Raw genomic sequence first — 15433 nt, 5'->3', positions numbered from 1 at the left:
GATTCCCACAAGATACAGCAAATTGCTCCTTGAATTCGATAGGCAAGTGCCGAAAGGGGCTGAAGTTTTTTCTTGGGCATTGTATTTGGTTTCATTTTTGTATTAAGCATGTGTATAGGGAACAAGATTCTGCTGCAAAATTTTTGTTCCAGCTGATGTAACCCTTCAGGAAAGTGTATCTCATCACATATATATAATATACTCTTGAGATTTCCTGAAGGGATGAACAGAATTGTTGAATATGTAGACATGTTCAGAACTGTATAAATCATAGGTCTCATTATCAGACTCGGAAAGTTTGTCTCATTCTTTCTTCCTTTCTTTTTTAATTCTATATTTCTTTTCCAATTTTTCAAGAACAATAGGCAATGATAATTGTGAGCTCTAAGCATCAACAAATGAGGAGCAGGCTGCAGTGGGATTTTGAACCTTGTGTAAAGGACAGACAAAATGTGGTTTGGTGAGGGATAAATAAAATGGTTTTGGGTAAAATTGTTAGGACTTATAACAAAAAGAAAATGGTTTTTCATTTTTGATCTGTTGCTTAATTTTGTATAAGGTGTAATAAAATTAAATATGAATGAATTTTGTTATGTTCGACTAATTAATAAATTTTGAAATATTTGTATAGTCGTTTGTTAATTTTAAAAAATAAAAAAAATAAAAATTGAATATGTTTATATACTGTTTTTCAAACGTTTTATTTATTTATGGTTAAATTTTATTTATGTTTATAATTTTTTATTTAATTAATAAATTATAAAATATTATTTGTGATTATTTGTTAAATTTAATAAATGAATATAAATAAATATAAATCAAACATAAACATGTTCAAAAATTGTTTGTTGAAGGTTACGTTCGATGACGCCATAAGTTTGTATGTGAGAGCTTAAAACTCCTGAATGTGACACATATTGGCTGGTGGCATTGATTCAATAAAGAGTCCGAATTGATTTCTGATTTTGTGGAGAAAAACAGCCTGTGGTTTTTGCTTTGTAAGAGAATGGTTGCCCATTCTCTGCGATCTAATTTTAGAACTATTCAGTTTCTTGGAAGGTTTATTTAAAGGAAGCCGAAAAGCTCTTCGGTTCCATCTGAATAACCAAAGGCTCCGCCAACCAAGTTGGCATCATAGAGCCTTCGATATTTAGGTTTCATCATCTTCTTGGTGTAGCTGGGATTGAACGTGCATTGTGTTCAGATTTTAATCCAAGGGCCTGTCATATCATCCTGCAATTGAACCAAGAAAAAAATCTCCAAAAAAAAAAAAATGATCAGCATAAAAATATGTACGAGGGAAACAGGAATGGAGGCAACTAAGCTGCGGCTTGTTTTCTTCTTTTCTTTTGCCACCCTAATTCCAAGCCTATGGGCAAATATTACTGAATTTGATGAGGTTTGGAAGCAACGTGAGGAACGGGCCTGGAAGAATGCCCTGGCAGCTTACGAACCGGACCCAGAAAATATCACCAGCAGCCTGAACTTCAATGTTAACATGTAAATCTTATAGCATTTTCTTTTTGTCTCTCCTTTTCATTATTGTATTCATATTCTGTAACATTCTCGCGCATAATGTTACCAAGTTTTATAGTCACCAGGCAATGGTCTGGTTGCCATCCTTTAGACAGATAGAGAGCCACAGGTCCCAAATTTAATTCCCTCCACCATACAGGGATACTCCTCGTAGCACCAAAATTAAACTTTGTTATCTTGAATGTTAAATAGAGGCATAATCGTATTAATTCCTTGAATGATTTGGTGCAGGGCTCTTGTAAAAGCTGGTAATAGAACCAGGGAATTTGAGGGTGTTGGTACTAACAGCACGAGGAGGAACTTGAGGGGCAAGCACATGAAGAACACTGGTCCATGCCTGGCGACTAACCCAATTGACAGGTGCTGGCGATGCCAGAAGAACTGGGCCAAGAACCGTAAGAAGCTGGCAAATTGCGTGCTTGGTTTTGGCCACAAGACTCAGGGAGGAAAGATGGGAAGGTACTATTTGGTGACAGATAATTCTGATGATAATGTGCTAAACCCCAAGCCAGGAACTTTGCGTCACGCTGTGATCCAGAAGCAGCCCTTGTGGATCATTTTTGCTCGCGATATGAACATCAAATTGTCACAGGAGCTAATAGTCCAAAGCAAGAAGACAATTGATGGCCGTGGAGCAAATGTTCATATTGCTTATGGAGCTGGCATCACCCTTCAATTTGTGGACAATGTGATCATTCACAACATTCATATTCATCACATTGTTAAATCAAGTGGTGGCCTAATAAGGGACTCTGTGGATCACTATGGTTTCCGGACGGTAGGTGATGGAGACGGAATTAATATCTTTGGATCAACAAACATTTGGCTGGATCACCTTTCCATGTCCGAGTGTCAAGATGGACTCATTGATGCAATCCAGGGTTCCACTGCAATCACCATCTCAAACTGCCATTTCACCCATCATAACGATGTAATTGTTACCTTAAACACTCGAAAGGTTCATATTTTTTAAACATGTTATCACGCAGTTTCCAACTAAGCATGCTTGGTTTTGTTCTTCAGGTGATCTTGTTGGGTGCAAGTGACACCTATGCAAGAGATAAATTCATGCAAGTCACACTCGCATTCAACCATTTTGGCAAGGAACTGATACAAAGAATGCCTAGATGCAGATGGGGTTTCTTTCATGTTGTCAATAATGACTACACTCACTGGAAAATGTATGCTATTGGTGGTAGCATGCATCCCACCATTATCAGCCAGGGCAACAGGTTCATTGCTCCGGACGACCCCAAAGCCAAAGAGGTAAATCCAAATATATCTAAACAATAATTTCAAACAAAGTAGGGAGTAATTATTTTCATAACTTGATGTTCATACAATTAACTAATTTGTTTTGTTGATTGCTTCTCTACAGATAACCAACAGGAACTATGCACCAGAGTCAGAATGGAGGAAATGGATATGGAGATCAGAAGGAGATTTGTTCATGAACGGAGCCTTCTTCAGAACCTCTGGACCACCCTCACCTCCCCATTGGAATTACAACAATTTGCAGATGATCAAAGCCAAGCCTGCATCATTTGTCAGAAGGCTCACTCGTTTTGCAGGGGCTCTTAACTGCAAAAAGAAGGTTAAGTGCTAGAGACAATCCTCATTTCTACGAAAGAATGGAGTTTACAAAAATTTTTAGGTTATTTTCTTATATGTAAAAAAGAAAAAAAAACTGTAAAACTTTTCTTTGGAGTAGAATTTAAAAACGTTCCATGGTGTTGGTTTCTTTGTGAAACCAGCTTTTGGGTTTTCTGCGAATGAAAACAGTTAGGAGAGAAGGTTCATCCAATCCTGAATTTTTCTTTTTTCAAATTAGAAGTGGATAGAAAAACCCTACTTATCTTTGGGTAAAAACTTGGAACAGAAAAAAAAAAAAAATTTTTTTGGATACAAATACAATTAAAGATGCATTAAAAACTAGAAGTTATATATATATATATATATATATATAAAGAATAAAATTTAATATTTAATATTTACATTTATAATTTTATCAAATTATATCGAATCAAGTTTAATATAAATTACAAACTGAATTGAATATTAAAAATAAAAATCGGTTGAACTTGACCAAGTTTCAGACTGAAGTTTTGAAACAAACTGAATCGACTCCTCCGATTCATTGACACCCATAGTCTTGACGCAACTAAACTTTCCAATTGAATCAACCTTTTTTTTTTTTTTTTTTCTTAAAATTCAAAACAGTGATGATGGAATTGATATCAAACCTTTACCTTAACAACATATAATCTCAAGGAATTTCATTTCTTTTGGTAAATAAAATTTAATTTTATTACCATAAAGTACTACTAGATTTTTTTTTGGTAAAAAAGTAAATACTTAAATCAATTTTCAAGTGAGATGCAAACGAAATTTCAAGTTGGGGGTTGGAGGGGGAGGGGGGGGGGGGGGGGGGAAGGTGGTTAAAGATAAGAACTTTTCTTAGACTAACGTAGTTATAGGATTTTAACTGGATACAGCTGCTGCCCCGTCTCTGCATACACCTTACAAAATGTGAAGATTCGAATAACACTTCCAACGAAAACTTTGGGTTGCTAGTAGTCTCACTGCCATTTTTCCTTTTTTCTAATCTATTAATATGCCACACCACACATACTGAATTCAGTCTTTCCACTCTAAATCCAGTGACTTAAGCACTGTCAGATTCGTTTCCTGAATCTATGTTCATTGGTTGAGGATTATTATACCCTCTCTTTTCATCGTCGTAACGCTTTCTATCTACTTTAGCCTTTGCTTCATATGGTTCTCTCTCCTCCTCTGCAAACAAATATAGTTCCTTATTACCATCCTCCGCTTAAAAAGGTCATTGAAATCGATTTAAAAGAAACAGAAAGAAAAATAACACCATACTTGACAGCTTTTTCCACTTCTCTCCAAGTATTCTCGACACCTCTGTGAACGAAGCTCCAGGATTACTTTTCTTTAGATTCTGTAAAAGACAACATAACCAACCACATTCACTATGCTCATTTCATTGATTGGCTGCCAGAAGAAAAACATAAGAAAATATGACCCACCTCCCTTTCCACTTGTGAGAAAAACATGAAACCAGACATTGCCCTCTTTGGTGCATTTGGATCCTTCTTTTTCTTCTTTTTCTTCTTCCCATCATCTTGTCCATCTCTTGCTTTCTTCTTACTTGCCTTGGAAGAAGAAGCTTCCTTTCTGGTATCCTTTTTGGCAGGCTTCTGTAATTTCCGTTTCAATGTGAGATACCAAAAGATAATTTCTCATCAAAAAATTTCCATTACAAGAATAAGTATGTGAAGGAACAAAATGACTTGCCTCTTTCTCATCTCCACTTTCACTAGCATCAGATTCTTCCTCCCCAGAATCATCAGTTGGAGAGCCTCCATCATCCTTGTCAATAACAAAGTCCTCATCCTGCATTGATTCACCATGTTTACAACACCGACACAAAGACAACCAGTGACGACAGGTAGAAGCTAAAAGGTCAGATGCTGACATCTATGATGATTGGTACTTGATCTTACATGCAAGCAGTCAAGAGGATGGAACATGACTTCTTTCCTATAACTACTACTACTACTACTACTACCAAACCAATGGGCTTAACACACGCTTCATGTTTGGGGATAAAGCATATAAACCTAATGTAAACATTTGCCCACATAAGAGATGCAAATAAATTGAAGATTGCTTGGCTGCATTACAGGGCAAGAATAGAAAACTGCAACCTATACATTTTTCAACAAGACAACTACCAAAATAAAATTCAAACTGCAAATAAATAAATCCAGACAACTGATAAAAGAATTTACCTCCTCATCACTTTCATCACCACCAGCTTCATTCTTAATGCGTTCAAGATGTGGGTCAACAGCATCATCATCCTCGTTTTCAAGAATTTCAGCCACACCATCAGTGGTTCTTAGATCTCCAAGGTTCATAATCTTCAAACCCTTCAAACTGCATGGACAGACAGCAGTTAATAAATTGCCCAAAGGACCAAAATTATTCATCCAATGGAAGAACATATTAGCCTCACCTGATGAAGTCAAACAAATTATGATATTCATTTCTCTGAATATTCCGGAATAAATGTTCTTGCTCAGTTTTTAATCTTATGAGAAGATCAAAGTAATGCATATTTGAGCCACCAGCAGCATGCCTCTCAAATTCAACATAATCAATCTGTCATTTTGAGCAAAAAGGAAATAACAGCCAAGCATTTCACATAAAATGGATATATATCATTTGCATTTGGACCAACAGATCAATGTAGCGACAGTTTGGACTTAATACCTCCTCATGAAGAATAAGCGTAGGAGGTTTGGGTAGAAAGAAGAAGCTCTTTTCAAGTGGATACAGGACTCCATCTTCAGCTTTCAGTGAAGACTTGACTGCATAACCATCTTGACAGCTACGGAATTTTCCTGGTTTTGTAACTTTGGCACCAGATAAACCACGCATTATTGTGGTAAAAACTTCATGAATGAGTCCCTGTTTTATCAAGCATAATAAATAGGTATAAATTTAAAAAACAAGCTTGTAAATAAAGGGCATAAGTGCTTTGGATGGACTTATATATGAAAAAAATTTATTACCTTGTAAGATGGTTCCAACCTGTCCTTATACTTTGTATTCAAAAGATCCTCATTCATGGACAAGGTGCTCTGAACAACATAATCAGTTTCAAACTGCAAAAAATTGAACAGGGAGAATATAAGTGCAAAACACTCGTGGCATATCCAGTGAACACAAATCAAGGCAACCATCGATACCTGCAAGACAATATGGGGATACAGAGTTTGCCCTTTACGGATGGGTGGATCAAGTGTAACAACAACAAAAGTATGAGGCTGGTTGGACTGCGATACACACAAAAGAGTGGAAAAAAAAATGTTAAGAGGTTATAAATAAAATGTTATCACACTTTTATCAATGAACATTACCGCCTTGATATCAGGGTAAAGAATTAAAACCTTTGGAAGCAAAAACAGTCGAACAACACTGCTATACTGAATTTTGAAATCATTAGCCTGTCCTTGGAGTCGCAAAAATGAGAGATGAAGTTCAACGCTATACCGACCCCTATACAAAGAGCATGCTAAATCAGCCATATACAAGTAAGAAAACAATGTTTATAAACCAACAAAAGAAACAAATGAAAAATCAAATATATATATATATATATGAATGACGCATGAATGTGATTAGGTGTGAGGATTTTTCATTCCTATCTCAATATGTTTGGGCAAGACCTACCTTGGTGTGAGGATTGCAATGCCCTCAAAAGTGACGACAGCTTCCTCAACTCCAGCACCAACATCAGCCACAGACATGATTTTTTCACGGAAAACCTAGAGAAAGTTATTGGGAAATGACATCACTAAAGTAATCATAAGTTGTACATTCACACAATCCTAACAGAGAAGTGATGACAAACTTACCTGAGCTGGTGGATGATTTTCATCACCAACAAATTGGGTGTTAGAATTAGGTATGTGGAAACTTATCTCCATCAGAGAATCTTTCTGTCAAAAAGGAAGAAAAACACTTTAAAAAAAAAAAAAGCAAATGTGTGCCTTGCAGGTAAACTTTCCTATACTAGTAAAGCTTACATACAAATAAGTGGTCGCAAGCACTTAGAGAGAGAGACTTCTTCCAACATTAAAAAATAATCAGCAGAACAATGAGAAACACACCTCATTAGCTCCAGTTGTATCATCCACATGGAACTCCAAGATGACATCATTTTTTCCTTGAAGCTGAGTTTGTGACACATCTGCTAATGAGACTTCAAAAGCTTGTTTCGAACCAGTCATAAAGGTAAGCATATTTCCTACATACATAATATTGAGGCTTTTAAAACTACGAGAATAAGCAGTTTATGGCAAACCAAAACCAGGTGAATGCCAGAATCCAAAACCTAGCCATAAAGGATAAAGATCAATGATCCAAGGACAAAGATAAATGATGAAATCCTTGGGATCTCAATTAAAAGGCTGCTAGAATGTAGCAAACTGAAGCATAAACTTCTCTCTAGTGTACAAGATATGAAGTTATAGCATGCATAAAAGATAATATACCACCATCCGCTAATGGCAAAACATTACAGTGACTGACAACTATATAAAAGTGAAACAAGGCAGAAAAAATCACCGACCACTTAAATCAACTTCTCCCCAGTTACGACCACTGACAGAAAGCTGCTTCTCTTCTGGTGTTATTCCACAATTATTTTGGAAAAAATTGGTCAAACTGGCAACATCCTACAAAGCAAAATTAACAGAACAAAATAAGAATCACGAGTTGATAGCATTCCCATCCCATCAAGGACTATAAATACAATGCTAATACTTTTTCTCAATTACCATAGTACATAACAGCTACCGACAACCATTAGTTCCATAGAATGAGAAATATACCACTATCAGGGAGAGAGTTGTATACTAACCTGGTCACGGAATCCAGTGAACTTGTAGTACAACCCATCTTTGATTCTAACACCAAGTTGATTTGTCCTAGGGACCTTCATCCATGAAACCCCTAAGATATCAGATTTATCAACTTCTACTGCTTTACCACCTCCTTGTTTCTTCCATAAAATCCCTCCTGAATAAATTTTAAGCTGGCCAGGATTCTGTATTTCATCACATAAAGTGACAGGCATGTTAGATACTAATTTTGTATTTCTTTTCAAGGTTAATGAAAAGTAAAGTAAGGGGAAAAAAGAACTTAATATTACGAGGAAAAAAAAAAGGAAAAATTGTCAATCCCTATCTCTTAAGACCTTACTAGTAAGTCAGACAAAATGGACGGAACCACAAGATTGCAGAAATTTATACTTTTCTAAGCAGTTTCCACGCAAATTACATATAAAATATAGAATTCACAAACTGTAATACCTAAGGCTTTAAACTGAACATGCAAAAGAAGGCAGCACTCATATGTTCCACTAGTTTGTCCCTATTCTTGCCATTTTCTAATTTTCACCTTTCAGGGATAGACTAGATTTTTTTCTTTCTTCTCCAATTAATGTTTCAAGAATGATAATAGCAACAGATTAGGCTCCCTAGTTGTAAATAGAAACAAGTTTATTTTATTTCCTTTTCACAATGATCCCTTAGCACAAAAGCAGACTAAAATGTAACGACAATATTGAATATTTATCTACAAAATTAATTAGGGTTTCTAGATTAGTAAGCAGAAAAACTAACAGCATAAAGAGCCCACATTTTATGTCGTCAACTAACAAAGCCTTAACTTAAAATCGTAAGATTTTCACCATAAACAAGGCATTCTTCAAAACCTCAATAAATTAGGGTTTTTAAACGAATCAACCACACTTATAAAAAGCTATGGTCCATTTCCTTCTATCAAACATAAGCATCTATGAAGCAGATAGAAAACAAAAAAAAAAAAAATCGAAAAACAAAAATAATTTAAAAGGAGCTAAAAAATTAGGGTTTTCTATTAAAAAGGAAGAAACCCTAGAACTAACAACTACTGAAATCTGCATGAACCAATAGAGTTTCCTCCAAATTTTAACCTAAACAAAGTGAAGCCACGTGAAGAAAAATACTAAGAACCCAGTTAGGGTTTCGAAATTATTCCAAAAGAGAAAGCGAAATCGAAAAGACTAAAAACAGGAAATTAAACTGCAAATTAATCGAAAAAAAAAAAGAAAGTTCCATCGAGAGAGATAGAGAGGGCTGACCGTGCCACCTCGGCCGCCGAGGGAGATGTTGTTGAAGAGGTGGCCGTCCGTCATGTCGGCAACACGATTTACAGAGAGAGAAAGGGAAAGAGGTTCAGAAAGAAAGAGCGAGGGAGTGAGACTAGAGGGAAATCGAAATTTTCTGAGGAGGGTAAAAGCTGGGGATTTTATAGGTCGGGGAGGGGTGCGTACTGCGCACATCTGTCGTTGTGGCGCGAAAATTGGGTCGGATAGGGTACGTTTGTTAGAATCGGTGTTGGGATGAAAGGAGCAATTATATTATGCCACGTGTTATTAGATTTTTTACTTTAGGTTATGTGATTGGATTGGGCCTCATCTGGTATTTGATATGTTGGTTTTGATAACTGAGTCAGGCCAAGTCATGGTTTGTTTGGGCCATATCAATTGTTATGGACGAATCTTGGGCCATATCATTTTTCATTTATAATTTGAAAAAAAAAGTGAAAACATAGCACGGTGGAATCAAATAGTTATAACATGTATATTTTAAAAATTAATTAATATAATAAAAATTAATATATGAATTTTAGAACTACATCATGGTGAATGAAATAATAATTTTATTAAAAAAATTCAGATGTTGGTTGTTGTTTTTATAAGAATATAGGTAAGGGAATGAGTCTTGTGAACTCTAAAATTATGGTCCTATGCGTATGCTATCTAGGGTAAAAAGAAGTAAGCACTTCACTTTAGGCAATTGGGGCCTTTTTTTTTTTTTTTGGTATTTTCAGCTGCATGTGCTTGAATAATCTTTATAGTTTTGATGTTTCATGTTCTATTTGTACAAAAAAAAAAAAAAAAACGTAATTTAATGATAAGAGAAGAAATTATAAATATTAAAATTTGAAACTTAAATTTCATATTAATTTTTTAAAAATGATTGCATGAACCAATTATTAAGTTTTGGATTCATAATTTTTATAATTTTAATGTTCCATGTTCCATTGGTTTGAGGCTTTCAGTGGAGATTTGATGATAAATTTTAAGCAAAAAAGGGTCATTCTCCATTACCTTATTCAAGTTCATTATTGTACTTGACCTGTCTGTGCCTTATCCCATGACTGTTTTGTTACATTTCTGGATTTCTAAAAAACATAAAGATTGGAAGATAAATGATGTTAAATCTCACATCAAAACATGGAATGAAGTAACCAGGGAGGCAACCCACATAAATGTTGTAAAGATCCTTAAAATTTTGAAAGCCTGTAATGGATAATGTAATATGCCATGGCAAAACAGGTTATCTTAGTTGAATCTGGAAATGGAAATTTCAAAGACGCAAGAGTTCAGCTTGGTTTCATCTCCATAATTTTGTTAAGTGAATCTTTGGTAATTAGTCAAGTCCCCTACCCATGCACATAGATATAGAATCTATTTTCAGTTTTTCTCTTTGCCTGACTTTTATGGATCCAACCATGGAGTGACTACTGCTATCAAAGGAACTTCAATCTGACATAAAATTCCGCAGCCCACTTTAACCTTCCCCTTTGCAGGTTGCAGCTACTTTATAATCTTCTAACTACAACTAATACAGAAGGTTAGTGCCTTATGCTGTTCATCTAATGACAAACAGAATCCGAATTAATTATAGAGATATGATACAATCAAACCCAAACAAATAAAATGTTGAATTGAATTGTATCAGTCTCTATTGGGGTTTATTACTCATTCTTTTACTTGCTATTTTATTTTCCTATTATTTCTTCAATTAAGGAAAAAAAAGTGAACATAGTTGTTTTTATTTTCTTTATAGCTACTTGTGCACAGACTTTGCAAAGTTCCACTGCCTTTAATATTTGCTTAATCAAGGTTTTTACTTTCCTTTCATTCAAATTTTATAAAATGAAAGAACTTACCTGTAACACTCAAATCTCACATTGAAATATTATAAGGATATTATGATTTATATCTAAAAACTTGAACCCATACTTATAAAGTGTTTTTTGTAAAACAAAACGGTGACATCTTCTATTAAAATAAATAATATCTCGTAGGTTAAGTATCGTTTCTCTCGTTATCACAGGAAATACAAGATCATTATATGTGAGATTGTCACACGGTTTGAAAAATATAACCATCAGTCAATAACATCTAATTTGTCAGCTTTCATAGATTAGTAGCAGTTTCTGGATTTGTCCTGACAAAAATAGTGAACTAAGACACAGTATTTAACAAACAAGTATTAAGTTATGCTTCATCCAAGTATTTTTCCTAACTAGAATCCAGAGGGCATTTCTTGGGTTACCTTCCACCTCAATTAAATAATAAGTTCACCTAGTCGGCAAGAATACTTTGCTTGTTGATTCTATAGGAAACTCAGTCAATTAGAGCTTCGTAGGGGGAACAAGCTCCATTCTTCCCACAGGCTACCCTTAAATGAGGTTCCAAGAGTCTGTCAGTTCCATATGATACAAAAAAATTTAACAAACTGGACGGGGAATCCAATGAAGCTGAAGCCGAAAACTGTCAGTCTGTCACAATCACTATGAATTACCAAGTCATGTAATCACAACTTGGTTAACCATATATGATCTTCACCTCTTTCACACAAAACAAAAGCTCAAAGGAATTTCAGGACAATTTCTTGTAAGGTATACCGAACATAATTTGTTATGAAATTTACTTGTCTGATATGGTAATGCCATGTCTGAAATTGTCACAGTAAACTTTTACTTCCAAACAAATCCTTTGTTTTTATGTTTAAATTTTCCAGCCAGGTATTATAACCGTATTTAACAGTATTCCAGTTTGACAGTTTATCCTGTCTAGACAGCTATTGTTCATGAGGTTAGAGGCCATTGCTTCAAGTTCTAAATATAGCAATCTAGTAGTCTATCAATTTGATCACTTTAGAACAATCAAAGGTCTCAAGCCAAGCACGAATGAATGACATTGGTTTGTTCTATGAACCATGAGGGCACCAATATTCAGGACAAAACTTAAGAATCTGCTGAGGTTTGATCTTCTAATGGTTAATAAGAAGTTCACAAGTTGCAGTAACTAGTAAAAAAAAAAAGAAGTCTTAGTATAGGTAAATCAAAAGACTAACATCTCTTAAAATGGCAGCATATGTTTGACCTTACTTGATGCACAAATAACAAACCGACTTTGTGAAGAAATTTGAAATGAAAAAACAATAATTTCTTTTTATGTTTGGGCTGCCAAACAAAATATGGACACCTAAAATTTGTATGGACATTGCAGATTTGTCTTCATTGCTCATAGAGATCATCGAGACACTCTTGTTATTGACAAGAACATTATATATACATGAACTCTTACACCCTCTGGGTCAAGCAGCCATAGAAAGAAAAGCCAGTAAAAGAGAGAGAGAGAGAAAAAAAAAAAAAAAGAGGGAAAACAATCAAGGTAACAAGAGATGGAAATGATGGTTGTTAAGGATGAACAATGCCTAGGAAGGCGCCGCATGTTCTCAGCTGATGGCGAGGTTCAAGTAGTAAGGTCAGTCAAAAGAAGGCGAAGACATCCAGCTTCAGTTGCACTTGCCTATGATGACAATCAAGGTCAGCAACCACAGCAACAATATGATCAAATCAATGCTGTTACCTCTGTGAAAAGAAGTTCAAGGTTTCGCGGAGTCAGCAGGTGCAAAAAAAACCTTTCTAGTATTCTGAGATTGTTTTATCTCCCCTTCTTTTATTTCTCTAGGGCTAACTTTTTATCCTCATGAAAATGAACAGGCATAGATGGACTGGCCGGTATGGAGCCCACTTGTGGGATAAGCTATCTTGGATTGTTACACAGAGGAAGAAAGGCAAACAAGGTAAACTATGTTTCTTTGTTGCATTTCACTTGTTTTCATTATAATTTGGAATTCAGGATGCTTACTTGCATGATTTTATGTTCTTCCATTCATTCCTGCTGTGGAATCGACTCTTGGAATCCTGCAGTTTATCTTGGCGAGTACATCACTTCACTGCTAAGTCAAGTTTCACTTTTCTACATAGATTCCACCCCCCAAAACTCTTTTTATGCTAAAGGGAAATGACAATGGTCTCTTTTCTAAAATTTTCAGGAGCTTATGATGATGAAGAAGCTGCTGCAAGAGCATATGATTTAGCTGCACTGAAGTATTGGGGGACATCAACTTTCACCAATTTTCCGGTATGTATATCTCATAATCTCATTTAATAAAAGTACCATGTAAACAACTGATCTAACTCCCTTGATGGTTTCTGCAGATATCAGACTATGAATGTGAGATTGAAATAATGCAAACTGTCACAAAAGAGGAGTACTTGGCCTCATTAAGAAGGTAAGGCTCTGTCTATCAAATTACAAACTGATATAATTATATCTAAAGGCTGTTCTTACCAAATAACATCGGTCGGAATTTCTTTGTCACAGAAAGAGCAGTGGGTTTTCAAGAGGTGTATCCAAGTACAGGGGAGTTGCAAGGTACTTTTCTTGATAATCTGGTGATTAGTATCTATATTTTTTATGCAAAAGAAAAAAAAATTAAAGATTTCTTTGGATAAAGCATGAAGGCACCATCACAATGGAAGATGGGAAGCAAGAATAGGGAGAGTCTTTGGGAACAAATATCTCTACCTTGGCACTTACAGTAAGTTTCTATATTTGCCTGTGTAAATATGGCCAACCTTGCAGCCATGTATAAAAAGATATAGACTAGTATTTGCCTAAACAACTGGTTTATCTGGTTTGCAGGCACCCAAGAGGAGGCTGCTCGCGCTTATGATATTGCAGCAATTGAATATAGAGGGATAAATGCTGTGACCAACTTTGATTTGAGTACTTATATCAGATGGTTAAAGCCAGGGACAAATAATGTAGTTGCTGCTAATGAATTAGTGGCAATGACAGAACCTGAATCATTACAATTAACAAGTAGCTACAGCCCAAGAGAGGAATCTAAGCCCTCAATCTACCACTCTTTTGCCACAGATTACATGAAATCTCCACAAAAGCAACAAGTTCTTGAATCCAAAATCCCTGTCAACTCATACAACAAGTCTTCATCACCTACTGCACTAGGCCTGCTTCTTCGATCTTCGATATTTCAAGAACTGGTAGAAAAGAATGCAAATGTGTCTGAAGATGAAAGCAGCATTGATGCAGATGACGAACCAAAGAACCAAAAAGACTAATGATGAGTTTGGAGGCCTATTTTATGATGGAAATGCTGAATTCCCATTCATTTGTTCTTCTGGTAAAGATAGCATAGAATTGCAAGAATCAGAGTTCCCATTCATTTTATGATCTACCAGAAAACAAAACAGTAAGAATGTGTAGTTTGTATGGTTTAGAAAGATAAGAAAGTAGCAGAACCCGAGGCTTAGTCCAGTTATTTATTTTATGCAGTCATTCTTAAGATATGACATCCAATAAATTTACGGTTCAAATCCTAACATTTACAATCCCTTTTCATGTATTCGGCTACGATTACCTTTGTAACCAAAAACCAGGAAAAGCAGCTACTTCTAGCATTGTGGATGTCTTGCAAAATCCGCAATTTTGTAAATTATGTAATTAGCTAAAATTGTGGAATACTTGTAGAACCCACAATATTCTCGTAAAAACAATTGAATGATGTAGCTGTTGCATGAGATTTGTAATGAACAAACTCAAAAATGAGTGTAGCTTAGGTGACAATAGCCTTAAAGGAAGTGGAATTTGGGATAATGTATACTCCCTCTTATACTATATTATATGGTTTGTTTGGAAGGAATGAGAAAATACATGGTCTCTATGCACATCAATAATTGTCTTACTAATTTGTATGCTATATATAAAAAAAAAAAAACAACTTTCAAAAAAATTTTTTAGAATGCCAAATTTCTAAAATGTGCATATATACATTTAAATTGCTAATTTGAAAAAAAAAATCATTTTATATATGTTTTTCTATAAGACAATCAAGGACATAAATATTTTTCATGTTTTGTTTAAATTTAATTTTTTTTATGTAACGTGATTTTAAAAAATATATATATTTATATCGATTTGATATATTTTTCAAAATTTTACTTTTGAAATATTTTTATAAAGAACATAAAAAGCTCTTCTCTTACCATTGGCTTTAATCCTCGATAATCTCATTTTAATATGCTAAGAATTGTTAGTTAATAATAATAAGATATATTATTAATTCAGCCAAGGTATTTTGTTTTAATC

At 34.9% G+C, this 15433-nt stretch overlaps 2 protein-coding genes and 1 pseudogene across 2 annotated transcripts; 2 read left to right on the top strand and 1 right to left on the bottom strand.

Annotated features, from left to right (window-relative positions):
- The first annotated feature begins 1095 nt into the window (after window positions 1-1095).
- LOC111315960 (pectate lyase-like) lies at window positions 1096-3400 on the top strand. The gene is made up of 4 exons (XM_022917982.2): window positions 1096-1500; window positions 1768-2467; window positions 2560-2802; window positions 2915-3400. Exons 1-4 carry the CDS (start codon window positions 1274-1276, stop codon window positions 3140-3142), a joined length of 1398 nt encoding a protein of 465 aa, XP_022773717.2. The 5' UTR covers window positions 1096-1273; the 3' UTR covers window positions 3143-3400.
- A 574-nt stretch (window positions 3401-3974) lies between these two features.
- On the bottom strand, window positions 3975-9441 carry LOC111316674 (FACT complex subunit SSRP1-like). Its single transcript, XM_022918734.2, has 16 exons — window positions 9257-9441; window positions 7994-8179; window positions 7703-7808; window positions 7242-7378; window positions 6987-7070; window positions 6802-6896; window positions 6519-6627; window positions 6318-6404; window positions 6141-6233; window positions 5839-6036; window positions 5582-5727; window positions 5355-5502; window positions 4858-4956; window positions 4590-4760; window positions 4423-4501; window positions 3975-4329 (listed from the first exon to the last, which is right to left on the bottom strand). Exons 1-16 carry the CDS (start codon window positions 9308-9310, stop codon window positions 4202-4204), a joined length of 1920 nt encoding a protein of 639 aa, XP_022774469.1. The 5' UTR covers window positions 9311-9441; the 3' UTR covers window positions 3975-4201.
- Window positions 9442-12268: 2827 nt separating this feature from the next.
- Window positions 12269-14536, top strand: LOC111315959 (AP2-like ethylene-responsive transcription factor AIL5; annotated as a pseudogene).
- The last annotated feature ends 897 nt before the right edge of the window (window positions 14537-15433 follow it).

Source organism: Durio zibethinus, chromosome 24 (genome assembly GCF_047325235.1).
Source record: "Durio zibethinus cultivar Kanyao isolate XHJ-2024 chromosome 24, ASM4732523v1, whole genome shotgun sequence".
In the NCBI taxonomy this organism is placed as follows: Eukaryota; Viridiplantae; Streptophyta; class Magnoliopsida; order Malvales; family Malvaceae; genus Durio; species Durio zibethinus.
This window is presented reverse-complemented; position numbering and strand designations above follow the sequence as displayed.